Here is a 27,839-nt window from a genome sequence, read left to right as displayed (position 1 = left end):
GGATTTCTTGTATGTAGTTTACATGTCAATAACATAACTTGTACAATTATATTATAAAAATGTCTGTAGATGTTCATTATCTAAGAAGTGACACTTACAGAGCTTTGCTTCCTCATATCGTTGAGAAAGGGGAACTATTATTCAGATACCGAATAAAAGCAGAGCTTATTTCACATGAGGTATCTGAAAATGATAACCAAAGTAACTGTTCTTAAAAATAGGAGTAGTGGTAGATAGCAAAAAAGATTCTTGTCTTGAGATTGCAAATGCATATGTAACAGCAGATATATCCATACCAGAAAAACTCAGTAATGGTTGGAGCATGCAGGGTCATGTTCCTCTCTACTGCTCATGTTTCTACCAGGGTTTATTTGCCCTGCCCTGAGTCCTGCAGCATACACAGAACCTTTAAATTGTGCTCTCTTCCTCCCCTGTCCATGTCTTCATTTTTAGACCAGTGAAGAGTTTTGTGGGGAGAGGCCTGGGTAAAAGATGTAAATGTTTTGTTGGAGGCAAAGACAGACATTTAGTTGTAATAATTTCTCTACAGCTTCCTATTTCAATCTGCTGTAATGACAAGGTACTAAGCTTTTATTTATGGCTTAATGAGATACTATCGTCCCAATAGCAGAATATTACTCACAGGAAGCAATGAGTTATTGCTGGTTTTCTTTTCCTTTCTGTTCTGTTACTGTGGATACAGCATGTGTTAAGTTTTAGACACACTTCCCCCTCGAACAGTCTTCTTTCGGTTGCTGAAGCAGCTAAAGCAAAAGAGGTTAAAGGAGCACAGTTTTTAAAGAGTGATTTGTTTGCTGCTTGATTCCTGTTGAAACAATGAGCTTTCGAGGGAAAGTTTTCAAAAGGGAGCCCAGTGAGCTATGGAGGAAGAGAAGGACTGTTAGGCGAATAAATCAAAGGGAAATTCACAGATTAAGTTGCGTATGTATATTTATATATTTTTTCTTTTGTCCACTGCTTTTCAAGTTGGGTTAAAAATCACAGAGTAGATCCTCATTGGTAGCCTACTCATGGGTGGGCTTTGGTCCTACTCCTCGGTGCTTCCAAATGAAAAAGAATTGAGGAATGATTGAATGAAATGAAAGCCTTGAGATCACTGTATGTATGGCAGAACCTATGAGACTACCAAAGAACATGTATAAAGCAAGTTCTGATACTCTTACTCATGTAGAATAATATTTTATAACCCACTGAAGTCAGTGAAGCTCCTTGTAAAGTGCTGCACTTTGTGAGTAAGGGTACCTCAATCTGACTCTATACAGTTTGTGCCTGTAATGTGTTTTTGAAATGGGAAAAAAACCCAATATCCTTTTACAGCGGTGTGGACTACTGCAGAAAGTGCTGGACTCTGAATGAAAAGACCTGGGTAGAAATCCTGCCCCATTGAAGTCAATGGGAGTTTTGCCGTGGACTGCAATCGGGCAAGGATTTCACCTTTGACATTTACTACTGGCCCTGCCATTAATTCTCTGTGGGACATGGGATGAGTCACTTAACCTCTTTGTGTGTAAGTTTCCCTAACTGTCAAACCTTACTGACATTTGTAAAGTGCTTTGAGTTTACAGCATTATTTTTAGAGGTAATTGGTCCTTTTACTCACTTAGCTATTATGAAAAATGTATGGAAGTCTGGGGTTATATATCATATATTTTTTCTTATATTAGCAGAGACCCCTTTTTCTGGTTATTGTAAGAAAATAAATCTAAAGTTAATACACTTAAAAGTGAATTTATTTTAACTAGCCTCCTTCAAAATTAAAACCTCCAAATCATTGATAAGTTAAAATTTGGCCACACAGAGTGACTTGAGACTTGGAGTCACAGTTCCCAGAGACAAGTGTATTGTTTTTGCTTGCAGCGATACATCTTTGTCTACCATGTAGAAGATATAACATGGACATGAATCAGCTGTTAGGATAAAAGAAAAAAATAACATTAAAATGCAGTTCATGTTGGTCTAGCTCGTTGTCAGACAATGGAAGACACCGTGGGCCAGACTTCTAAATTAACTCAAAAATATATCCAAATTTTCAGAGGATCTCAGCTCCCATTTAAATAACCAATATAACTAGCCAGGTTTTCAAAGGAGCACAACAGGAGCTTCTGACTATGTTTACACTATGGGATTTTTCTGGGATATCTCCGGTATCCCAGAAAAGCTCTGCCACATGCAGGGAACACGTCTGCTCTTCCGCTTTTTTTTTCTTCCATGAGGAAGAAGGGCTCTTCCAGAAGAGGGTTTTTTTTTCCAAAATTTGGGCCAGTGTAGATTGCATTTTGCGTACCTTTTCCCAATAGGTCACTGCAGTCTAGACATTGCCTCTGAGTGCTGTTGAGCACTTCTTTAGGCTGAGGTCCTTTGAAATTCTAGTCCTTTGAGCCTGATCCTGTTAGCGGCAAAATTTGTGTATGCGATCAGGCCGTATGTGCCTGAAAACCAGAGCATCTCAAGAGCCTTAAAAATGACAGCTCTGTCTTTGCAGCATATGCTATAAACTTGTGGGCTTTTGGAAGTATTTGTAAACTGAAGCATTTAGAATGCACTATTCCTTTTTGCCTTTGCTAACAGTAATTTTGTTTTGTTCTGACAGCATATAAAGGTAAATCTAAAACTTCATACCTTCCGTCAGCCTTTGGTAGTCAGTCTGCATTTCTTATAGCTTACAGATTAAGTTTTGTAGTACATTGTTTCCTTATAGTAAGGGCCTAATCTTGGCCCCATTGAAGCCAATAAGACTTTGATAAGTTCAGGACTTTGTTACATGATTTATCAATAAAATCCTAAGATTAGGCCATTAGACCTTATCCAGAAAATCCTAACGTGAGTAATGGCCACTTTGCAACATCAGGCCTAAAGGAAAACAGCCTGACAAGCTTGCTAGTGATAAAATGTAATACTGGTAGTGAAAGGAAAAAATGATGTAAGTACAATTATTAATACTTATTCACACTTGGAGCCAGATCCTTAGCTGGTGTAAACTGGTCTCTTTCTTTTGATTTTTAATGGTGCCACACTGGTCTACATCAACTGAAGATCTGGCCCTTGAAAGTATAAATAGTGATTTCCAAAGATGATAAAAACAGTATCCTTGGTATCGTGATTCCAGCCATTCGAAAGGGAAAGGGGCTCAGAGCACTAGAGGGTTATTCGGAAGCAGTACCTTACATCGGTTGCAATCAGACATTCTTATTGCGTTTTCCTTTAGGTGACTGGCTATTGTAATTTCTGTATTTATTTAAGATGTCCTTTTATACACACACACACACACACACACACACACACACACACACACACACACACAAAGCCTGGCATTTGCTCTGCACTCTGTTCTTTTTAACTTCAGGTTACACTAAGATAGAACCACTGTGGCATGTTATTCCTCCAGTGTGTTTCTCAATAGTTTGTTTAGCCCCTAGGCAAGTAACAAAACGTGGATTCCCTCAAATTTACTTCTGCTGTTTGCAGCCTGTCTTTCCACCCAACATTTCCCTAACTGGAGTGCACAAATGCTTGTGCCAAGGGCATATTTGTGGCCAATCAGTAGTTGCTTTTTCCAGAGTAGCTGCAGATGTCCTTAGTGTGTCAAGACGCTATGGATACAAGCTGTGGAGTATCTTTTCCTTACCCTGAGGGCAGTGAGCTCAGCATCTCACAGGAGCAGTATACCAGATCAGGCTCTGTGTTTGCTGTAAAGGGTTGTCTAATATGTACGAGAAATTATTTTGTAAATACTTTAATTATCTCTGGATGATTTAGAATGCCTGTAGATTTTGGTCTGGTAGCACTTTATAGACTAACGAAACATGTAGATGTTATCATGAGCTTCGTTAGTCTATAAAGTGCTACCAGATCATTTGTTGTTTTTTTTTGGAACGGACTAACTCTGCTATCCACTGAAGCTCCTGTAGATTTTGGATGAGTTCATTATAGTTGGCCTGGTTTTATTCTAGTTTAAAATGATGTAACTATTAATTTCACTAGAGGTGCTTCTTATGTACATCAGTATGAGGGCAGAAACAAACCCAGTATATCCGTCTCAGCTGTTGAGACATCTGTATAGGCAGTGATAACTTTTACAGATGATTCTTTGACTGAATGTAGAAAAACATATTTTTGTATTGAGCTATAACTACTTTTTATGCAGTCTAATTGACCATGTTGTAATTGACTGCAGAATAGATAGGAGGAGGGAGATCTTCCTTGTATGACCATGACATTGTTAAATATTTCATAGCAAATCAAGTGGAATATCTCTGAAAGATAATTGCTAAATGTCTACACTGCACCCCTAGCTTGAAATAAGCTATACAATTTGAGCTATGCAAATTTCATAGCTTATTTTGAGTTAATTTTGAAATTTGAAATTTAGTGCCATATTTTGAAATAGAGCGCTATTCCAAAATGTCCCTTACTCCTCGTGGAATGAGGTTTACAGGGACATCAAAATAGTGAGCCCATTATATTTCAAAATAATGGGCTTGCTCAGAAGACGTGGAATAGTTATTTGGGGATACCAGAAGCATCCTGAAATAGCTTTACAGTGTAGATTTAGCTATAGATTGGATGTAAGAATTTGTGCTATGTGTATTTTTGCTTTTGATTACAGAGATTTATAAGATGGCACAGTATTTGAAAGGGCTATTATATAGTAGTTTTATAATGTCCCAGATCAAAACTAAAGGAAAATTTCAAACCTACCCATGCTAAAAGATATTCTGTAGTCACATATTGTGATTTTATCATGAAACTCATAGTTGGTGTGTTTATTAAAGCTCCAATTTATGGACTCATTTGGTGTTGTAAGACTCTGAGCTTTCATTTAAGAAAAAATATATATACAAAAAAAAGGAAGTTTCAAGCTTTCCTGTTTCAGATGAACACAGGAAAAGAGAACCCTTATTGGACTAAAGTTCCAAAATAAAAAGAATCTGTTTACAAAATTCTCATGATTTTTAGAGACTTCATTCTTGATGTTTAAATATTTCAAGTGGCAGCGTCACACACATTCACAAACATGCCATTTCTTATTCAAAATGCTATATATTACAATTTGTAGTGCACATGCCACTTCCTGTTTTAGTGGAGGATTTGTGCTAGATTGGACTGGTTGGAGTGAGTCATGGTCTCCTACACCAGAACCCTCACTCCCTTTTCTCCCTGCTGTCCCCTCCCAAAAAAACCCAAAGTTGGAAAATATCCATGGCCAATTCTGGGGGTAAGAGGGGAGAATTAGGGAGCTATTTGGCATTCATTGCTTTTCCTGCCTTCCCCAATAGGTGGTGTAGTTGCCAGAGCAGGGTAAAATAATAAAAAAAAATAGAAAGGGACCATATATGTTAGTAAATATTTTAGCAACTTGTGGCTGGTGTCCAGGACAGGTCAAAAGTCCAGCTTCTGGTGTGAACCTGTTCACAGTCTCAGGAGGTATTGATCAACCCTGTTAGACTGTAGAGTGAAAAGAAGTCTTAAGGCTTCACATAATGAGGTATTCACTTCCACCCTCATTTCTCCAGGCAATGCAGGGAAGGGCAGGTGCAGGATGAAGCTAAATCAGAAGTTGGGATTTGGGTAAAGGGGTCTGGCCCTCATTCCTTGTTGTATTACATGCAGATATTCAACCCCATGCCTAGTGCCTGGTAGCAAACTAGGGATATAAAATCCCATGTAACTTACGTTTAACTGGTTAACCACCTCACCAGGATCCCAGGTGTGCTGGAGAGGTCCCTTACCTGAGGCGCAGTGGGTCTGGCTGGGCCTGCGGCTGTTTGGGCGGGGCCCACTGGTCACAGGCAGGAGATGCTCCGACTGGGTCCACTGTGCCATGCTGTGGGTAGGAAGCTGCTCCAGTCCATCCAAGCTGGAGCGGACCTGGATGGTCTAGAGTACCTCCAGCCCATGACACAGCACAGTGGGCCCGGCCAGACTGGAGGAGCCTCCCACTCACATCAGGGAAAGGGAGCTGTCTAGCCCAGCAAGGCCACAGGCTAACCAGTTACTGGTAATCCTTACTAGTTAACCAGTTACATCCCTATGGCAAACCTGTGCCATTAATATTAAACTAAAAAGGTGGGGCCTGCTGCTTTAAATCCATTTAGGTGGCTATGCTGTAGTTGTCTTGTGCGTCTGATTGAATGCAAATAAGAGAAATTTGCTCTTCAGCTGTAATCCCACTTATGGAACTCGGCTACTTAAAATCCTTGTAGGGGTATTAGTTGGCCATGTCTACTTATAACTCAGCAAAGTTTTTGTTCCAAGACAGCCATTCTTAAACTTTTGCACATATCATTAATGTGAATTCTCCAAGTATTACATGTGAAATTTACACTACCTCCAAAATGCCTCTTTAAACAAGCTTTGTGCAGAAACTCCTGATAGAATTTACTGCCCCAGCTTGCCAGCAGGCCCAGTGGACCATTGTCTCTTCCACACCTGTGTGTGAAACAGTAGTTCCACATAAGTTTGAATTTCACCAGCCCTTTACACAATAACATAATTAGGGATAGTGCAGAGTGCCCCTGGGAAGGCAGAGAAGTAGCTCTCTGAGGTAGATCTGCTCTAGCCCAGTGCTCTGACACAGGCCAGGGGGTTGATATCCCCCTCCTAAATCTTCCACCGGTTCCCTACATACACCCTAATTGTTCAGACTTTACTAAGGTGAAGCAAATTTCATCCTGTAATTCTGCCATCTCTTCATAATTGCTTTGAGGTCGATATAAACATGATGGCTTTAAAAGAAAACATTTTGTCAGTGTTGTTATACTCTATTCTGATTAGTGTCCTATAAAGGGAGAACAAATGGAGCAGCTGTTTGGAGCCAAGGGAAGTGTTATGTAAATATTGACAAGATTAAGATATTGACTAGATTTTTTTTCTGCCTAAATTACCTATGAAAAAGAATTTAGTCAAGGCCTGTGAAATACTTACACTCCAGAAACATGCTAGCAGTATTTTAAATTGAAGAAATAAAAAAATCTACATTTTAAAAGAATTAAATTAAAATGTCACCAATAAATTATGGGATCACAATGCTACTTGTATGGTATGGATTCCAGTAATTGGTTTGTTGTATGGGATATATTTATCCTTTCCCCCAAAGTGATTAGAGCTAAATTTCTGCCTACTGTGTAAAGTGGGGACAAACAATTAATTTTCTTGTTCTAATGAATATTCTTCCAAACCTTATCTGAAATTCTACCGAATTGTAGACATTAGGTAGAATTACAGATAGGATTCAGGCCAAGTGCTAGCCATATGGGATATACATCAAATATGTATATGTATCTCTCTGATGCAGGAATGCACTTGGGCATGCATGTAATTTTAAGGACCAAAGCAGGATTTCACTGTCTTACTATAAGTTAAACACAGGTTGAAGCTTCCATTGTGTTAACTGCTAAAGAACAGTGGTTTTATGTGTCACAGAAATCCCTGAAAGCTGCAGAAGGACGACACACACTTTTCAAAACCAAAATGGCCTGAACTTAGGGTATGCTTGTCAAGATAGTGTATTTCTACTTTCTCAAGTATCTATTTCTCTGAAGTTCATTATGTCAACTTTCATCAACACAGCAGAGTAACATTGGTTTGAATCCACAGAACTACAGTAATTACAGCAATGAGCAGTTACAATCCAGCTCCTCCAAAGCTTCATTTTCATAATGCTTTTAATTAGCTCAGACAAATTTTCCGTTGACTTTAATAGGTTTTTTGCATGTATAGAGGATGAAGGCCCAAGTCCTAAGGCAGACAGATATTTTTTCACACTCTTTACCACCCACAAGACTTTATTTATGTTTCCTGTACTCTCTCTAGAATTGAACTTATCCACTATGAACCATGCCCTGAACAAGATTCACAATATGTAATGCTAAAGGGTTTGCTAACTATAGATGTTTGCACTATATGGCTGTGCAGCAGACTGAAGGATCACAAGGATGATTATAGACCCAGTATATAAAGAATGAGAGGGAACATAATACAATTCTATATACGGACTTCCTCTTCCCTCCTCACCCCTAAATAGCCTTCATGGAGATCCAAAAGTGTTACCCAGGGCAGGGATTTCATTAACTCTTATAAGATCAGTACTTGGCTGGAGATGAAGGAAAAAGCACAGTGAGTGAGGGAGTAATGTTTCTCTAAATGGCCCTTTTTCCTGAGAGTAAGGAGTGTTTCAATATTTCAGCATGGGTGTTAGGGTGAACTATTTTTTAGACACTACATTTTGGATGGAATGTAAAATTAACGTCCTGGCTCTGTTAATCATCAAAAAAATCTCATGGTACTTTTCATGAGGAGACAGGGTCTACCTGGAATCAGAAGCATATTCCAGCTTCCTCCTGTTTGAACTGTTTACCCTCTACATCTTTGTCACATATACTTGAGGTGATTTTCTGCCTTTCCTGCATGAAGCCTCTAAAAGGCTACGTCTACACTTCAGGGTTTTTGCACAAAAATGGCCATTTTTGCACAAAAACCCGCAAAGTGTCCACACCTCACGCACATTTTTGCACAAGAAAATTTATGGTAAATCAAAAGAACAGAAGGGTTTTTGTGGTGTAGGTAATCCTCTTTCTCTGAGGAATAATTCCTTTTTGTGCCAGAGTTCTGGTGCAAAAAGGTATGTGTGGACAGGCAAGAGGGGGGTTTTGCGCAAAAAGAGCCAATCAAAAAAAAAAGCACAGGTGGCCTGGTGGCTATTCTGTGAATAGCAATCAGAGCTTTCTTTTCAGAGAGCGTCCATGCAGTCTGGACACTATCTTGCGCAAAAGTGCATCACTTTTGCGATGTGCTTTTGTAGTGTGGTTGTGCTTTTGCACAAGAAGTTTTTGTGGAAGATCTCTTCTGTAAAAAGCTTCTTGCACAAAAAGCCTGCAGTGTAGACAAAGGTCTATTGCTTTTGGATGAATTAAATAGTGTCTATCAAAATAATAATATGACAGTTAAAATGATATGATAAAATGCTAATATTTTCTAGTATATTTTGGTTAGTACTAGAAGTTGGGATTTAACTTGGCTTTTAGATAAGGATATTGCCTGCAAGGACTCTCAAGAGACTAGGAGTCTGACTGACATCATTACTCTAGCATTCCAAGAAAAGGTTCTTCAAAAAGATGGTTTATAAATCATTTTCTTCCACAATTATTAAGAATTAGGTACCAGAATCAACACGTAGTGTTCCCATAGCCTTAGCTAAGCCATAGTCAGTCATGCACCATATTTGCGTCTGTAAAATCAATTATGTAGATACTTGGGGTCATTATGTCTGAGAAGGTAATACCATTCCATCTGGAAGAGAAAATTATTGGTTTAGAGCTTATTGTGAGAGGAAGGATTTTGCTCAATGTGGATGCAGCAGTATATCAGCAGTGGAAAAGTTTTGGGATAGTTTACAGATGTGAAATTAAATGGAGATTATCTATTGCTGCTATTGGCTCAGGTGCACACTGTAGATCTCTCAACACTATTCAGAAAGTGTTTGGTAGACTCTATTGTGCTCAACAATATGCTTTCGCTGGATAGTAAAAGGTGCTGCCGTAAGTAGTTATTATAATAAGTAGGCTGCTGGTGAGTCTCTTTTATGTTCACATAATTACTCCAGCAAAGCTAATATAATTCATTTCTCATTTGAGATAGAGAATATAAAAAGCACCGTAAAAATCCAATCCCAAGTAATACAATCTTGGCGGCAAGATTGTCTAATTGGTCCATTTCCAAAAGAAACAGACAAGTTAAATTCAGGAGAGACAATCGTTTGGTGGTTAAAGCTGTAAATCAACCCTGCTGCACTAGATATCTTTCTGCCAGCAGTGGTGGGGAGTGAAACATACTAATCCTAACATCCTAACAACAAGATTCTGTCTGCCCGTGACAGGAAAACTTGAGCAGTGAGTCCCCTTACTCTAATGATATACAGTACTGCTAACTAAAGCAGCCAGGACTTCCCATCACAAATGCAAAATGCGTCAGTGCAAAGTTTTGCCAAACCTTAGCTATTGATGATACAGAGCAGTGTCTCTCAACCTTTCTAGACTCCTGTGTCCCTTTCAGGAGTCTGATTTGCCTTGCATACCCCCCAAGTTGCACTTCCCTTAAAAACTACTTAAAATACAAAAAGTGTCACAGGACTCTTACTGCAAAAATTGCTTACTTTCTCGTGTTTATCATGTAATGATAAAATAAACCAATTGGAATATAACTATTGTATTTCAATGTGCAGTATATAGAGTAGCGAAGCGTATTGTATATTGTGCCTATGCTTAGGAATGTATGTATTTTACGCAAAGGATAATTTAGCAGGTACATACGTGCAGAGAAACCTGCTGAGCTCCCCCCCTCCCCCCAGTAGTTAATCAGTTTCTAGAACATCTTCTCTTTGTTCTCGGAGAGTGTCCGAGGGGAGGGTGAGCTCGGGAGATGGAGGGTCAAGGAACATGTTTATCTATAAGGTCACAGGCTTGTGGTAAACAGGTTTATCTATGGGAATGTTAAACATGATCGTAAAGAATGAGTGTAAAGAATGAGACGAGACTGGACAAAGGTTTGTGTAGAGCAACCACTCTAGGCTATAAAATACTGAGGAGGGGACCTGCACCTCTGAGAGAGCCTGGCTGGTTTTGTACTGGGGTGCTCTCCCTTTGTGCACATCAAATAAAGCTTTAAATTGAACGGCACATTGATGACTCTTGATTCTGCCAAACACCTGACTCATATGGTTGCCATTGGGTACAACAAAATACCAACGGTAGAAAAATAAGTCACTGTACCAAATTTTAGTGTGTCCTGACTTTGCTAATGTTTTTATGTGGTTTGTTGTCAAACTATGCAAATATCTACGGGTATGTCTACACTACAGCGCTAATTCGAACTAACTTAGTTCGAATTAGTTAATTTGAACTACGCTAATTCGAACTAACGCATCCAGAGTAAAAAACTAGTTCGAATTAGCGTTTTGCTAATTCGAACTAGCATGTCCACACAGAGTGGACCCTGAACCGGGGTTAAGGATGGCCGGAAGCAGTGCCGGCAGGGCATCAGATGAGGACTTAGAGCGTGGAACTGCTGTCTCAGGCTAGCCGAGGGATGTGCTTAAAGGGACCCAACCCCCACCCCGGACAGACAGTTCTCAGGGGTGCCCCGCTTGCAAAGCAGTCCTGGCTTGGATTGCCCGGAGTAGCCACACTGGGCACATCACAGCACTCGGCCATCAGACCGGCTGCACTTGCCACAGGCTGCCATCTGGGGAGAGGGGGCAATTGGGGGGCTGCAGGAGAGCTTCCACCCCCAGAAGCCCGTAGAGCCAGCCCAGTCCTCCCCATCAGGGGCTCGTACCCCATTCCTCCCTCACCTCCTTCCACTTACCCCTCCCTAGCCCCCCTTCTTGATGTACAAAATAAAGGACAATTGTGTTCAAAAATAGAATCTCTCTTTATTGAACAAAACTGGGGGAGACTGGGAAAAGGAGGTGGGAGAGGGAGGGCAACTACAATGATGAGGGGTTTGAAACAGGTCCCATATGAAGAGAGGCTAAAGAGACTGGGACTTTCCAGCTTAGAAAAGAGGAGATGGAGGGGGGATATGATAGAGGTCTATAAAAGCACTAGTGGGGTGGAGAGGGTGCATACAGAAAAGTTCTTCATTAGTTCCCATAATAGAAGGACTAGAGGACACCAAAGGAAATGGGTAGCAGGCTTCAAACTAATAACAGAAAGTTCTTCTTCACAAAGCAAATAGTCAACTCCTTGCTGTAGGAGGCTGTGAAGGCTAGAACTAGAACAGAGCTTAAAGAGAAGTGAGATCAATTCATGGAGGTTGGGTCCATGGAGTGGTATTAGCCAGGGGGTAGGAGTGGTGTCCCTGCCCAAAGTTTGTGGAAGGCTGGAGAGGGATGGCACGAGACAAATGGCTTGGTCACTGTCTTTGGTCCATACCCTCCAGGGTCCCTAGGGTTGGCTGCTGTCGGCAGACAGGCTACTGGGCTAGATGGACCTCTGGTCTGACCCAGTACGGGCATTCTAAGCTCAGGGTTCAGGGTCGGGGGTCTCAGTGGACCACCTTGATTTTCATGCTAACCTGCTCCTGGGTGGCCAGGCTGGCAGCTCTCCTGCCCTAGACGGCCGCTTTCCTGTGCCTAGTGCGGAGGTCGTGGACGAGGTCCACGAAGTCTGCACTGGACCAGGCGGGTGCCCGCCTCTTGCGGTCCTGGGCAAGCTCCCGGGAGCCGCCAGCCTGGTCCCGGGAAGAGGGGGAGGGCTGGGGGGGCATCGGGTGGCTGGCTTGAGCCGTGCCAGGTGCAGGGTCTGCTGGCTGGGTGCTGGCAGGCTTGCACCTGGCATGGGCACCGTAACCAGCCCGTGCCCCTTTAAGGGGTCCAGGGCCGGGAGGGGGGCAGACGAGTTTCCCTGGTGTTGGCCAGAGTGGCCACCAGGGAAAGCTGGGGAGGGCTAGCCTCCCACTAGTTCGAATTAAGGGTCTACACAGCCCTTAATTCGAACTAGTAAGTTCGAACTAGGCTTAGTCCTCGTACAATGAGGTTTACCTAGTTCGAACTAAGCGCTCCGCTAGTTCGAATTAAGTTCGAACTAGCGGAGCGCTAGTGTAGCGCCTATCAAAGTTAATTCGAACTAACAGACGTTAGTTCAAATTAACTTTGTAGTGTAGACATACCCTGCATGAGCTGATGAGCCCCCGGAAGACCTCTTCGTATCTCCATGGGCACAAATACCTCTAGCTGAGAACCACTGATATAGAGGATAGAGTTGCTATTTACATTGCACAGTTTTAACATTCAAGAGAATAGAAACATCTCAATATTTCAAGGTGCAGGGATCAATACAAAAGGATTTCATGAGCTTATTACACACTGATGCTTGTCGTCAGGAACTTACAATGGACTTAATTATCTCTAAAGCAGGTAGAGTAAAAGAGAGGAATAAACCAATGTGTTGAAAAAGGATGGATTATTATGCATCATAAGAAATACTAACAGGATTTCTTATTCCTACTTTCAAGAGCTTATTTTCCGGAGGATCGCGTCCAGACTGGCGCTTTTCTCCGGCTTATCTACAAGCCGGAAAAAAGCGGCAGCCCGCGGATTTGCCTATTCCAAAGTGCTACATTTGCATCCCTATTACGGAATAGGGGCCAATGTAGACACAGCCATCGTGTAATTTCATGTTAGAGAAAGAAAGATAACATTTGTGCCTGCTCATTGCAGTGTGTATTGATGGGAAAACATCAACATAAACTTTTAAGTGTTTCACTGAATAGTTTGCTAGCAGTAATTGAAAACAGCAGTGGACGTTGTTGAGTCTAACTACATTCATCAGAGAGCTTTGGATTAAAGCCTGGAAATCAAAGAATAATTAATGTAGTTCTCTAGTTTTTGCCCATTCCTGCTAACATTATATATTCAAAAATCGTAGTAAAAAAGCCGACATGAAAATTAAAAAACAGAAATTAAGGGGAAAAAAGGTATATCAGTCTATAACATCAATCCTTTATAAAAATTGAGTGAAGGACAACAGAGTTTTCATTTTCTCTGTCCTATGAAGTGATAATACTATGAAGGAATATCATGCGATATTGTGAAGGCAACATGGTATGCTGCCTTGAGACAGTATATCATGCTGTTGTGTGGTGACTCTACATCATGAAATTGTGGGGTAGTTATACTTCATATTGGTGGTTTGAAATGTCATGTTGCTGCCCTGATACCAAAAGATGTGAATGAATTATCCCTTACGATTTCATCCGAAGAGCTCTCCTGATTTCGCTTAAAGATCCTCTGCCTATATTTCTCTCTGTTGAAGAAGAACTGTTGAAATCTCTCCCCTACTTTATTCTTTAGGATTTTCTATAACACCCATCTTTATATCATCTAAATGCCCTAATCTCTGTGGGTATGTCTACACTACAGCGTTAATTCGAGTTAACTTAATTCAAAATAGTTAATTCGAATTAAGCTAATTCAAATTAACGCATCTACACATAAAACCTATTTCGAAATAGCATTTTGCTATTTTGAAATAGCGTGTCCACACTGAGTGGACCCTGAACCGAAATTAAGGCTGGCCGGAACCAGTGCCAGCAGGGCATCAGGCTAGGACTTAGTGTGTGGGGCTGCTCCCTAAGGCTAACTGAGCTCTGTGCTTAAAGGGACCCTACCCCTACCCCGGACAGACAGTTCTCAGGTTTCCCCACTTGCTTGTTTACCTCGATGAGGGACAGCAAAGCAGTCCTGTCTTGGAGAGCCCTGAGTGCCTGTACTTGGGAAACCACAACACTCGGCCACATGGAGCCAGAGCTGCCCCATGGCACACCGGTGCATCTCATGGGGTCGTTGCTATCAGCCCGGCTGCACTTGCTGCAGGCTGCCATCCAGGGGATCCATCAGGGGGCTGTCAGGATCCAGGAGGCCGTGCAGGAGAGCGTCCACCCCAGGGAGCCCTCAGAGCCACCCCGGTCCTCCCCACTGGGGGCTCATGCCCCAGTCCTCCCTCACATCCTTCCACTTACCCCCTCCCAGCCCCCCTTCCTGATGTCAAATAAAAGACACGTAAGTTCAAAAATAGAAACTGGGTTTATTGAACAAAACTGGGGGGTGGGGATGAATCTCTTGGGAGACTGGGAAAAGGAGGTGGGAAAGGGGAAGAGAGAGGGTGGGAAAGGGGAGGGGGAAACCTGGGAGGAGGGAGCTGGAAGGGGGAAGCAAGGCTAAGAAGGGGTAGGGGAAGCTCAGGAATCAGGGTTGGGGGTCTCGCCGGATCAACTTGATTTTCATGCTAACCTGCTCCTGGGTTTGCATGTGGCCTTTGGTGGCCAGGCTGGCAGCTATCCTGCCATAGATGGCCACATTCCTCTGTCTAGTGCAGAGATCATGGATGCTGGGGGCATCCTCCCCAAACCTGAATAAGGTCCATGATCTCTACCCTGGACCAGGAAGGTGCCTGCCTTCTTCAGCCCCTGTAAGGCTCCTGGGAGCTGGCAGACTGCTTCTGGGGAGCGGTTGAGGGCTGGCTGCCAGTGGCTTGGTGGTTCATGTTTTGGGGCCACTGGGTCAGGGGCCCTGGTGGCCACTGCTGGCTCTGGGCTGGCAGGCTTGGAGCTGGCACAGGCACTGTGGCCAGGGTCTACCCCTTTAATGGCTCTGGGGCTGGGGGAGAGGAGAGTAAATTTTCCTGGTTGTGCCCAGAGTGGCCACCAGGGCTCCCTGGAAAGGGCTGGAGGCCCCCTATTTCAAATTAAGTGTCTACGCAGCACTTAATTTGAAATAGCTATTTCGAATTTGGCGTTACTCCTCATAGAATGAGGTTTAGCAAATTCGAATTAAGCTCTCCACTGTTTCGAATTAATTTTGAAATAGCTGTTTGCATGTATAGACGCTATTAAAGTTAATTTGAAATAATGGCTGTCAGAGCAAAGAGACGTGCAATTTGGAACAATGATTATGAAGGTGCTCAAGGATTCTATCATGAGAAGATCTTTTAGTCTGCACACTTTTCCATTTCTGAGGAGGAAGGAAGGACCAATATGGCATTTCCATTCCTCTCCTCAAGCTGCAGAGTAGCTCCAGTGTGTAATCTCTGTGAGTTCGAGTCTCCACTTTTAAGGGACATCATAATCCGTTTCTAAACTCACAGGGATTTCCAGATGCTCTGTAGCTTCCCAAAGTCAGAGTGCTTTCTAGCTGGATAGAGAACTGGGGATTATTGCAAAGCACAGTAAGGTTTGAAGCAAAATGCAGGACAATGTAGCACTTTAAAGACTAACAAGATGGTTTATTAGATGATGAGCTTTCGTGGGCCAGACCCACTTCCTCAGATCAAATAGTGGAAGAAAATAGTCACAACCATATATACCAAAGGATACAATTAAAAAAAATGAACACATATGAAAAGGACAAATCACATTTCAGAACAGGAGAGGGATGCAGGGGGGGGGGAAGGAAGGAAGGTAAGTGTCTGTGTATTGATGATATTAGAGGTGGGGAGAGTGGGATGTTTGTGAGTTAATGGTATTAGAGGTGATAATTGGGGAAGCTATCTTGGTAATGGGTAAGATAGCCTGAGTGTTTGTTCATTCCTTTTTGGAGAGTGTCGAATTTTAACATGAATGACAGTTCAGAGGATTCCCTTTCAAGTGCAGATGTAAAAGGTCTTTGTAACAGAATGCAGGTGGTTATGTCATTGAGAGAGTGTCCTTTCTGGTTAAAATGGCAAGAAACTGTTTTTTCTTTGTGATCTTGTCTAATATCTGTTTTGTGGGCATTAATCCTTTGGCGAAGTGTCTGAGATGTTTGTCCAATGTACATAGCAGACGGACACTTTCGGCACATGATAGCATAAAGACTGCTCAGACATCTGTGGAATTACCTTGCTCATCTCTGTGCATTGATAGCATAGAAAAGCCTGTTGGCTATTCATTTAACGATTTAGGCAAAAGCATATAGTTTAAAAATAATATGTGCTTCAGACATTTCTCCATCATAATTCAGATGGCATTTTTACTTTGGCTATCCTTTTTTAGTCATCACTATTGATTAAACCTTCTTGATATTTTGGATGTCTTAAATCAGTTTTTAAAAAAGGGGGATTGAGGTGTGTATGATAAAAATTGAAAATCTGTGCCAAAAAACCTTCAACCCAGCGCTTATGCATAATCCCCCAGCTGTATACTGGCTCTTTCGCAGTGATTTAAATATTGGAAAATTTGTCCCTATAGTTTCATGAATTATAACTTACAAAATAACTCTGTACGCTGTGGTGAAGAGCCATTGTTGCCAATTCTCATCATGAATGTCCTAAAAGAAGAACAGATTTTAAAATAACGCATAAATAAGTCCAAATTTAGGAGAGGGTGACGTGTGATTGTTGAATATGCGGGGTTGTTACTACGGATGTGGAGGTGAGCTAGCATAACCTGAAAGAGCTCTCAGATAGCTATCAGTGGTGCGATGGCAGTGGGAGCCAGGTTTGCTGCTGTGGCTGATGCCAGGATGTGATCAACAAGCCATCTGACAAAGAGATATTTTAAAATTAGTTGTTGATGTTTGGGTGTGAGAAGCTATGGCATCAGAAGAGATTTGGGGCTTGATATACAATGTGACTTGTTGATGTCAGTGGGTGAATCACAACCTTACAGAGCAGTAGTTGAAAGCATCTAAGAGAAAGTTACGTGCTTTGCTTTGTCAGGAGAGGAGAGATTAGTGACTGGACAGAGAATTAGCTGGCAGAGGTACTACAGCTGCACAGGTCATTTGCTTTTTCTCCCTGTGCATCTGTACTACCTCTGCCAGCCAATTCTCTGTCCAGCCACTTCCAAAGCCTCCATGTGCATGACTGATGTGTTCAGACAGAAACATCACACCAAGGCAGCTAATATCACTTGGATCTTGGAGTTCTTTTAACAGAGGCGGGTTTTGTGTTGCCAGGTAATACACTCCAGGGCTAAATTTCTGCCTTTGCGACAGTCCAAAGGAAAATGAACAGCTTGACACTGAAGTGCTATGCCTTGTCAAATGTCTTACCTAAAATTAACATTTCTAGTCCTTCCATGGACTCTAAATTTAGTTATAAAACTTTCCCCCTGCATTTCCCCCTGCATAGCCTAAAACCAATTTTCACTTAGACTCCATGTTTTGGGCCACATGGCTTAAAAGAGCCTTTGGCCAGGGGAGTTAAAGATAGTTTCCCTTTACTGTAAAGCAGTTCACAGACCTGTACTAGGGTTTATTCCCATGACAGTCTTCCTTTCATCTCAATCAGGAAATTTACCTACCAAGATTTTACTCCTGCCGTAGCCCATTGAAGAGAGAGTTTAGCATAATTTGGATGTGACATTGGAGCCAAAGCCAAATACTTAATAAAGCACTTATTGCATTCAGATTTCTCATGAGTGGCCTGGCAATTTTGAAAAAAGGTAAAAAAAAAATCATATCCCTTTGCCAAAGTAGATAAAGTCTTGTTTTCTTTCCTTATAAAATGCCTTAGGGTCCCAGCTGCAACAACATTCAGGGATCCTTTTTCTTGGGCTACATCAAATGCTCAGAGAGAAAAAGATTTAGCAGAAGCAGATGCTGCTCTTGCCTGGTGAACGCTGAATGCTGTTGCTACAGATAGCTCTTTCCTTCCAAAGCCAGTGGGCATTACGGTTCATAGACAACTACTTGAACAGCAACAAAAAAGTGAAAATTCAACTAACTTTGGGTTTCCACTACCAACCATTCAATAATTTAGTTCTCTGCGAGGGTACAAAGAGATCCGAGTGTTGTGGTGGCTTTGGTACAGTGTGCTATTGTTATATAGTTGAGTTTTCTGGGGATATTTCTGGAAGCAGGTGAAGAATCTAATTTAACAAATGGGGGTGGGGGAGGTGCAGCTGGGAGCTGAGGAAGAACTTCTGGGATAACCTTTTAAGACTACACTTGAAAGAGAATCCTCTGAACTGTCATTCATGCTTAAATTCGACACTTTACACCTAAGCTTAAACAAAGACATTAATTATCTTACCCATTACAAAGATAGCTTCCCCAATTATCACCTCTAATATCATTAACTCACAGACATTTACCGCCGCCGCCCCCCACTGCCCTTCTGTTCTGAAATTTGATTTGTCCTTTTCATATGTGTTCATTTTTTTTAAAATTGTATCCTTTGGTATATATGGTTGTGCCAATTTTCTTCCACTATTTGATCTGAGGAAGTGGGTCTGGCCCACGAAAGCTCATCACGTAATAAACCATCTTGTTAGTCTTTAAAGTGCTACATAGTCCTGTTTTTTGTGACTGGTACGCAGGTTCAAAGAACAGAGAGAAACCCATAGACGCAAAGTGATAAATGCAGTGTTGGAGAAACATGTTTGATGGGTCCCTTTATGAGACCTCCCTGATTACATTCTGATCTGAAAGCAAGAAAACACTGCAGTACCTCAGATAGCATAGTGTGATAACTGAGTAAATGGCAACATTTTAATGGCAACCACTTTGTTGCATGAACTTTCTTTGAGCAAACTACATGCTTCTGTGCTATCTTCTAGTAGGTCCTTTTCTCTCACTCCTCCTTACTATCCTTCCTCTCTGTGATTTTCTTTTCTCCTCTTCCCCTTAGTCTCTTGGATACATACAAAAAGATTATTAGAATAAGACAGATAGTTTCTTGCACTCTGATACGTGAATTTTTTTTTAAGGTGTGCTTTCTTGCACAGAGTGTGAACTCTTCCATCTCTATTTTTGTACTATGAATTCACCTCTTTGGCTGTTTCCACTGAGAATTTTTCTATACCAACCCCACCGTTGGGCAATAATAACGCTATTATGGTGGTTTACAAGGGAATAATCCAGTTGCTGACTGGAGAAACTATGAGGCTGAGTGCCAAATAGTTTATCCTGACAGAGGAACTAGATCACTGCCAAGTAAAACAGTGCAGTACTTTTATTGCTAGCAACTGAGCAGCATTTAAGAAGTGGCAAAGCACAGGAGAGTAAGAGAGTGAATCAGCATTCAGCTAATGGAAACAATTGAAATTAAAATAGGTCATTCATTCTGCAGCTGAAAACAGTATTGTCCATATTTAGTTCAAATGGTTTATATTAAAGACAGTTTCTGAGTATAATTAGTGGATTATCATGATTCCACGGGGTAATGTGATGAGGTCATCTTGGTTATCAGGTTAAAAATGAACATTATGAAGGGATGGCTGGGTCACTTATACTGTACGGCTGTGGGTATTCTCAGTTCAGTGGTCGTGTGCTGTATCTAAACATAATACTTTGGCGTCCAAACAGTATTGCAAAAGGAGACACAGTTCATTTTATGAATGCATGGTGAATATGAGTCAAGACATGATATTGTGCTTTCTTATTGCACAGCAGGAGAAACCCAAACTTTTGGAGCCTTTGGATTATGAAACTGTCATCACAGAGATTGAAAAAAATATTGGGGATGACCCTCTAAAAGATCTCATATTGTTCCCTGATGAAGACTTTTCAGTAAGTACAATGAAATGTGTTTTCTTTACAGTTTATAATCTTTCTAGATGTGGCAGGAAGCTCATATGTCACAGAAGGGGCTCCTAACTGGTCCATATATCTTTTATTTTAGGGTCACTTTTTACTCCCTTTTCTTTCATGGGTGCACACCCCATGCTCTCCAAGAGTAGGCACAGTGCAAAACCTAAATGCTGGTCATTTATATATATCAAGAGCCAATGAGATATATAGTGTCTTATACAGTGTCCAACATGATAGGCACCGATTCTCTAATGCTATCATTATCCAAATAATAAATCATAATTTACTTAGGAATCTGTCAGTTACTCTGTCCCAATTAATCAAAGAACACTGCTGTTAGCCTTCAAGTAGAGATCAAACATGGCAGTTTTGTGACAAAAATTTAAGCCAGGAGGTTCCTGGCATATGAGGTTCCTGCCATCTCACAGCGCTGTCACTGTCCTTCATAATCTAAGTCAGTGCTACTCAACACATGGCCCATGGGACGCATGCAGCCCACGGCCTGTTTGTTTGCAGCCTGCGGTGCAGTTTGGGTTTACGCAGGGCTCAACCCGTGGCCCGCGGGTGGGATCCGTTGAACATGGCTTCCACTGGGAACATGCTCCATAATAGTTTTCTGCTGATATGCATTTTCGTAGTTAAATTCCTGAACTGTCATTGCTCATTAAAAGTGCTGTCATATGGGTGGAAATAGGGCAACTATTGCATATTATTAATATTAGCAGAAGTGACTTAAATGGGTCCTGCGTGTTGTGTAGTCTTGCCTTAATCTTTGTATTCATGCCCATCAGTGTGAAAAATGCTATTTGCATATATATTTGCCTGTACATGCAACCACACACTAAAGTTGTGGCATGTGCTGTGAGTATGATTGTGGCCCTGGGAATCCCTAATGTTGAGTAGCCCTGATCTAAGTTATTTACTTGTTTGTTTTTTCTAAATGGACACATTTATCTTCCTCCTGTTGATGGGGTTAATATGCTGGAGTTTTTAACAGGATCAGGAAACAGCTGAACAATGCAGAATGCATATCCCATTTTATTATTACTTCCTGCATTGTTTTTATGCAGTTGTGAGCTTCTGCTGTGCAAAATGTATTATTTTTTTTAAGCTGGTCAAGACTATTCTGTTTTCACACTCCATTTTCTTCTCACTTATATCTGCAAAAAATCAGGAGTAACTCAGTTAAAGTTACAAAATTCAACCCTTTAAGTGAAATAAGCATCAGGTTCCAGGCATTCAACCATAGTCCAACCTTTCTTATATCAGATACATTACTTTGCAGATATTAGAGACTGAAAACACCATGGGCTCGTCTACATTGGCCCCTTTTCCGAAAGGGGCATGTTAATTTCAGAGATCGTAATAGGGAAATCCGCGGGGGATTTAATATCCCCCGCGGCATTTAAATAAAAATGTCCGCCGCTTCAAAGTAGGAATAAGATCCTCCGGAAAAGGGCGCTTTTTCCGGAGGATCGGGGCCAGTGTAGATGCTCTTTTCCGGCTTTTCTAAAAGCCGGAAAAAAGCGGCGGACATTTTTATTTAAATGCCGCGGGGGATATTTAAATCCCCCGCGGATTTCCCTATTACGATCTCTGAACTTAACATGCCCCTTTCGGAAAAGGGGCCAGTGTAGACGTAGCCCATATCTGTCTTGACCATCCTGCTAATAGCTCCTGTTTGGCACTAGAACAGTTGGGTTGCAGAAGAGGGAGCAGTGGTTTGAATCACTACAGCAAATCAGGGCCTTCCCTTCGTATTTTGTTTCCCCTAATTTCAGTCTAAATCAGCTGCAGGAGTGGTACCTACGTCTCCAGGACAATGGCAGGCGAGCCTCCTTAGTAGACTGAAAAGAATCCATATTTTTAACTAAAGAGTATCTGTTTTTAATTCTATTCTTCCCTGCACTGCAATAGCCCCTTATAGTGCCCCCTTGCTCTCCACAGAGGCTGCTCTGTTGTGTTGTCTCAGGAGTTTTGGCAGCAGCCTTGGGTCACCACAGTGGGGCCAAGACATCAGTAATCTAGAGTTCTAGGCCTGAGGTGGGCAAGGCCCAGTGGGAACCTTAGTTTGCAGCCCCACAGTAGGGCTGACAACAAATAACTGGCTGTGGGTGGGACTGAGCAGAGAGCAGGCTTTAACCCTGGCTTGGACGCAGGCAGCCAGCAAACACATACAGCCTAGTGGAGCAGGTAAGGGGGAGGGCCTTGCCAGTGTAGGGCAATTGGAAGCAGGTTAAGGAGAATGCTCATACAGTCTAGGGATTCAAAGAGGTTTGTGCAACCAGCAGGCAATCCAGGGAGCAGCAGTCACTCCAGGTCTTTCCTGGAGCAAAGGCCTTCTGGTGAAGGGTGGGGAGTCAGCTGCCCTGGCATGCAGTGGCACTATACTCCCTTCGGTGGGTAGAGCCATACCCGCCCCTCCTCCCTCACTAGAAGTACCACAGAGGGACCAGGAGTATAAAAGAAAGGGCCCTTAGCTCAGTTGGGCAGGTGTCCAGGGAGGAGAAGGATGGCTGTGATGTGCTGCAGCCCCAAGGAGGAAAACCTGTGCCCAGCTGTCCTCTGGCTACAGAGGCAAAGGGAGCCACATTTTTGCCCTTGTGCTACAGCGTCATTACAAATGACGACTCATATAGGTTCTGGATCTTCTGATGTCTCTTAAAATGAATCACCTGCTAGCCATTGCTATATTTCCTATAGCCTGTATTTCCCCTGTGAGCAAAGCATGTCACTTTTTCCACTTTGGGCTTTGCTCATCACCTGACCTGGGATGAAAGTTGGTAACCGCACATTGTGCTGTGCTGTGCTGTGCTGTGCATGCAGAGGAAATGCCTACAATAGCAGAGTAAACTGTGTCAGTGCCATTAGTGACATTGTAACATCTCCAAAATGGTCCATTCTGCTCCATTCCCCTGGTAAAAGTCTTCTCTAGGTCCTGGCCATCTTCCTTTGCAAACACTTTAACCCCCAGCTTCTCATCTTCCACTCTCTGATTTGCACATGTTGCTGCTTTTCAAATTATCTAAGAGGCATGCTCTTTTGACTAAAAAAGTCTCCCAACAGATCCCTCCTTCTCACCATCTTCTACATCACATCCAAGCCCCGTGTCCTCATCACAAAAGCAATGCACACTTTAGGTATTGCTTGCCTCTCTGAACTGATTTATTTTTGGCCCTCCAGCTTGATCACTTTCACTTACCAACCTTTATGCCTTTCATTTCTTTCTTCCAACCACTTCTCCGCGCTTCTTTCCACATGGTCCTTTATGTCTGGTCACCTCCACCACCACCCGTGAGCTGGTCCACCGTACCACTCCTCTCCTCTCAAGTCCTTCCTGAGCTCACTCCTCTTCCATGAAGCATATAAACCCTGAACCTCCGCTAAGTGGAGCTGCAGGATTGAGTCCTCATTGCCTTCACCTTGATTCCATGAAAGCAAAATTTAGAATCCTAGAATCATAGGGTTGGAAGAGACCTCACGAGGTCATTAAAAATCATAAAAGGTATTTGGCTAGATTTCATATGTACATTGATCTCATAAAGCGTGGCCCCAACAAGAAGTAAAAATGTATGTTCCTCTTTTTAAAAATTATTTTTGTGAATTCTGTCATTAAAATAATAATGAACTATAATAGTTCTCCCAAATGAACTACAGTCATCTTGTGTATCTAATTTGAACCTGGGTAACGGAGTCATACATAGGGCTAGCCTAAACTGCGTGGTAGGCAGCATCAATGGGGGGAGTGAATTCTCTCTCATATGCACAAACATTATATTAACTGGCCTGGGTGGACCGTGCTGCCATCCACTAAAAATGCCTTAGTGCACATTAACATAGCCTGTTCCAAATAGAGTGATGCAAGTCTAATACTTGTTGTCATTTATTGTTATATTACTGCTTAGGAGCCCTTGTCACACTGAAACTGCGTTAGCTGCTGTACACAGAGCAAAAAGACAATCCCTGCCCTAAAAAGCTTACAATCTCAGTACAAACCAAGAGACAATATACGGTAACTGATAGGGAAGCGTATGAAAACAATGAGACGGAATCGGACAGCATGATAGGCAATGGGATCAGCACATTAGCATAACAGTTCTCAAGCTTTTTGAAGGCGTCATGGGAAAGAAGAATTTTAAGGCAGTTTTTGAAGGAAAATAATGTGATAGTTTTGCAAATGTGCAGAGAACATACACGAACTTAGATTGTACTTAGAGTGTAGCAATGTGTACTCATACAGAACTGATAGTTACTGTTAAGTTACTGTTAGCTTCATAGTTATTTTAAAATGAAGTTAGTGATGTTTTGCATGGAGAGAAGAAAAGGCAACGGAAGCTAATGTACTGGAATTAGTATGAAAGCTCCTTCTTACAGAATGTCTATGAACAAAATTCACTGCTGGCATAACTCCACTGACTACGATAGAATTACACCAGTAGATTAGATTGGTATGGCAAGCGCTGTGTAAACACATACTGAATCTTCCCATTACAATGTTTTAGATTGCATCTCTCATTCTTTCCCTTTAATATGTATGCTCAGTGGAATTGGTGGAAACATACCCAAGAACAGAATTCGGTCCACATAAAAAGTCTTATTTATACCAAAGATCATGTGCTGTAATCTGTGGGTTCACTGAAGTTCCATCTTTTCCTTTTTATTAAAAAAAATTCATGGCCTAATGCTATCCTGCTTTCCCTAAAATGTATGGTAAATCTCGTTACTTAAAGGAGAACAAGGTTGAGCTGCTTTTCTGTCGTGTATTTGAGTCTGGGCTCTGATATGTGTGAACACAGTGGCTGTGTCTACATTGGCACCCTTTTCCGGAAATAAAGCCTTTTCCGGAAGATCCCTTATTCCTGATTTTAAGAGGAATAAGGGATCTTCTGGAAAAGGCTTAATTTTCCGAAAGATCCAGTCTAGACTGGCGCTTTTCTCCGGCAAAGCCCCGAGCCGGAAAAAAGCGGCAGCCATGTTCATGCAAATGCCGCGGGGGATATTTAAATCCCCCGCGGCATTTGCAATTCCGACTGGTCTCATTAGCATCCCTTTTCCGGAAAAGGGTGCCAATGTAGACACAGCCAGTCAGTGTGCTTTGTAAGGTCTTTGTTTTCTGACCAATTAGAATCAGTTCTGACAGTTTGTGGTGCATCAGCCTGAAAGCTCTATTTCTAGTTTCTTTCATTCAGAGTAAATCAAAAGTATAAATAAAGAAGACAAATATAAGGTAAAAGCACCTAAGTCATCTTTGAAAATGGAACTTAGAAACTTAAACTTCATCAAAAATTAGTGGGATTTAGACATCTAATTCATTTTTGAAACTGTGACTCCTTGTCAATTATTGTATTAATGAGCAGCAATATTGTCATTTGTTTTTTCCTATTGAAATACAGGAGGCCCCTGACTTGCGACATAATTGGTTCAGCGGGAAGCATCACAAATTGGGGCATTGTAACTTGAACCCTCATTTATGATAGGTGCTGTGCGCCATCGTAAATGTGGGCTGAGGACATAAGTTGGGGGTTTCTGGTCCCTTCTGCACTTACAAAAATGGTTGAAAGTACAGGTGGTTGGAACTCAGGCAGTCATACATTCAACCTCAATCTAGAAAGAGAGATTAATTACTCTTCTTTACTAACCACACATCTGAGTTTGACAGCTATGTATATTAATTCATCCACTCCAAATGTTTCACAAAATCATCATTAGAAGCTGGAGCATTATATTTGCATGTATACTCCAAGGATAATTTACAAGTCATTAAGTGCGCTTTTGACTTTGTGGTTAGGCCATAATTTCAGAACTCTGAATGTAATTGCATATGAAAAAATAACGTGCAGTAGTGAAGCAGGATCTGATCTAATGCCCTTTGGAGTTAATAGAAAGATTCTCATTGACTTCAATGGGTATTAGATTGGGTTCCTAATATACACACCTAAAAACTTTAATTGCATGCAGAGTCAGGTATTTGCCTTGCATTAACAAATGTATAATTCTGTAAATCCAGACCTTATAACATAATTGTTATAAATAAAGCATTTGTGCTGTGATCAAATGTAGTAACAGATCAGTCTTTTAAAACTATTGAAATATTACAGCCATCAACAAAAGAGGTTATACTCAGAACAGGAAGTGCTCTTGTGGGAAAACAGTTTGTAGCTAGTGGTCTAAACACAGCTAATTCTCAGAAGGGAAGTTCTGTAGAGCTTTAAAAAACAGAATTAAATTGTTGAACAAGAACTTCATAGCTCAGTTCTGTGATAATTCACAGGTTGCACTCTTTTGCGTTAGAGAATGTTTATCAGGAGATTGGGTCAAGCCCACTTAGAGGTGTAACTGGTAACGCTTGTAGTTGAAAGCATGCAGTTTTTTGATTTCCAATATTCCAGCCTTTTATATGCAGTCCAAGCTTCTTAGGAGGCTGCCCTGTTATGCAACCATAAAACATTGACGGGATCTTCATTGTCATAAAATAGACCCTCCCAAAACTGTAACATCCTGAGCACCACTGTTTATCCTCTTTTCATTTCTTTAATGCTCATGAAAGCGTGTGCAAGTCTTCACTGTACATAGGCTGAAAGTAAGAAGACAGTGTTCTTTGATAATAATAGTGAAAAGCTCCTAGGTGATACCAAGTTGGGGAATCTGAAGATTAATTTGTACTAAGCACAACTGGACATAATAGAGTAAAAACAATGGACAAATATATCACCACAACTGTTCACAAGGAGCTCAATCTGGATACTGATGGGAGTAGAAATGGAAAGAAATTGTTTGCCATGTCCCCTGATGAACCATCCAAATGAGACGAGAAAAAGTTTGGGGAATCCCATTAATTTTGCACCTGGCTGTATGATGCAAGTAACTGTTTCAGAATTGCTCACATGGAAAACAGAGAAGGGGAAGCTGCATACTACAAGTTAAATGCAAGCAAGAAACTCTTTTTTTTTTTTTTTTTTTTTTTTTGATTATGCATTCAGGGCTTTGTTCTGAGCCAAATTGTCATGTAAAGTTTTGTAAATGAGCTTGGCTCAGATGTTGTACGAAGGAATTCTCACCTTTAATTCTTTCTAGTGTTTTTAATTGTTTGTTGATCTGGCTAAATATTTTGTTTTTATTTCTTGTCAGACAGATACAATTGCATGGGAAATAAGAACTCTATACTCATCAGTACCTGAAGACGCAGAACAAAAAGCAGAAAATTTATTTGTTAAAGAGGTAAATATCCAGCATCTCTACTTCTTGATTATAAAGAAATCCTTTACAAAGATCACCTTTTTTGTTGTGTTTAATTAGTTTAATGTTTATTTCTCTTTTGTTTTAATCATATTTTTTAACTACAGGTTGAGCCTCTCTAGTCCGGAAACATTCATGGTCCGGCATGTTTAGTTAGCTAGATGTCCACTTATCATGGGTGTGGCCAAGTTTCTCTCCATCCCATAGTTTATTTACAGCCACCAGTCCTGGCTCTCAGTGTTCTGTTCTGTTATTTAGCTCTAGTTTACCCCTAAATGTCTTCTATAAGCCCAGGAAGCTGTGGAAGTGTTGGTAATGCTGCTAGAAAATATTGACCTCCATGGTCTGGCAAATTCTCTGGTTCAGCACTGCTCCGGTCCTGAGAGTGCCGGACTGGAGAGGTTCATCCTGTAGTATGATATTGTGGGGTGTTCTGATTTGCATCTAGAAACTTGCAATTGTATTGTGCTTAACTTTCAGATGTCATTGTTTTAGTCCTGATGATCCTTTTCTATTAGACAAATTTCTGAACATGAACACTGAACTCTAGTGCCAGCAAGACCTGGGGAGTGTT

At 41.5% G+C, this 27,839-nt stretch overlaps 1 protein-coding gene across 15 annotated transcripts in view; it reads left to right on the top strand.

Annotated features, from left to right (window-relative positions):
- Positions 1–27,839, top strand: part of DOCK10 (dedicator of cytokinesis 10) — a 259,393-nt gene that overhangs the window by 80,543 nt on the left and 151,011 nt on the right. For 9 of the 15 annotated variants that reach the window (XM_075937571.1, XM_075937578.1, XM_075937576.1 and 6 more), the window contains exons 2-3: positions 19,889–20,008; positions 27,158–27,247. In XM_075937571.1, the coding sequence (XP_075793686.1) occupies positions 19,889–20,008; positions 27,158–27,247 (210 nt within the window). Of the gene's footprint in view, positions 1–548; positions 943–19,888; positions 20,009–27,157; positions 27,248–27,839 lie in introns of those variants that run through there. The other 6 variants (XM_075937573.1, XM_075937568.1, XM_075937575.1 and 3 more) reach the window with 5 other exon arrangements.

Source organism: Pelodiscus sinensis, chromosome 10, assembly GCF_049634645.1.
Source record: "Pelodiscus sinensis isolate JC-2024 chromosome 10, ASM4963464v1, whole genome shotgun sequence".
Lineage (NCBI taxonomy): Eukaryota > Metazoa > Chordata > Testudines > Trionychidae > Pelodiscus > Pelodiscus sinensis.
The sequence above is the reverse complement of the archived record's forward strand: the minus strand, read 5'-3'. Positions and strand labels throughout refer to the sequence as shown.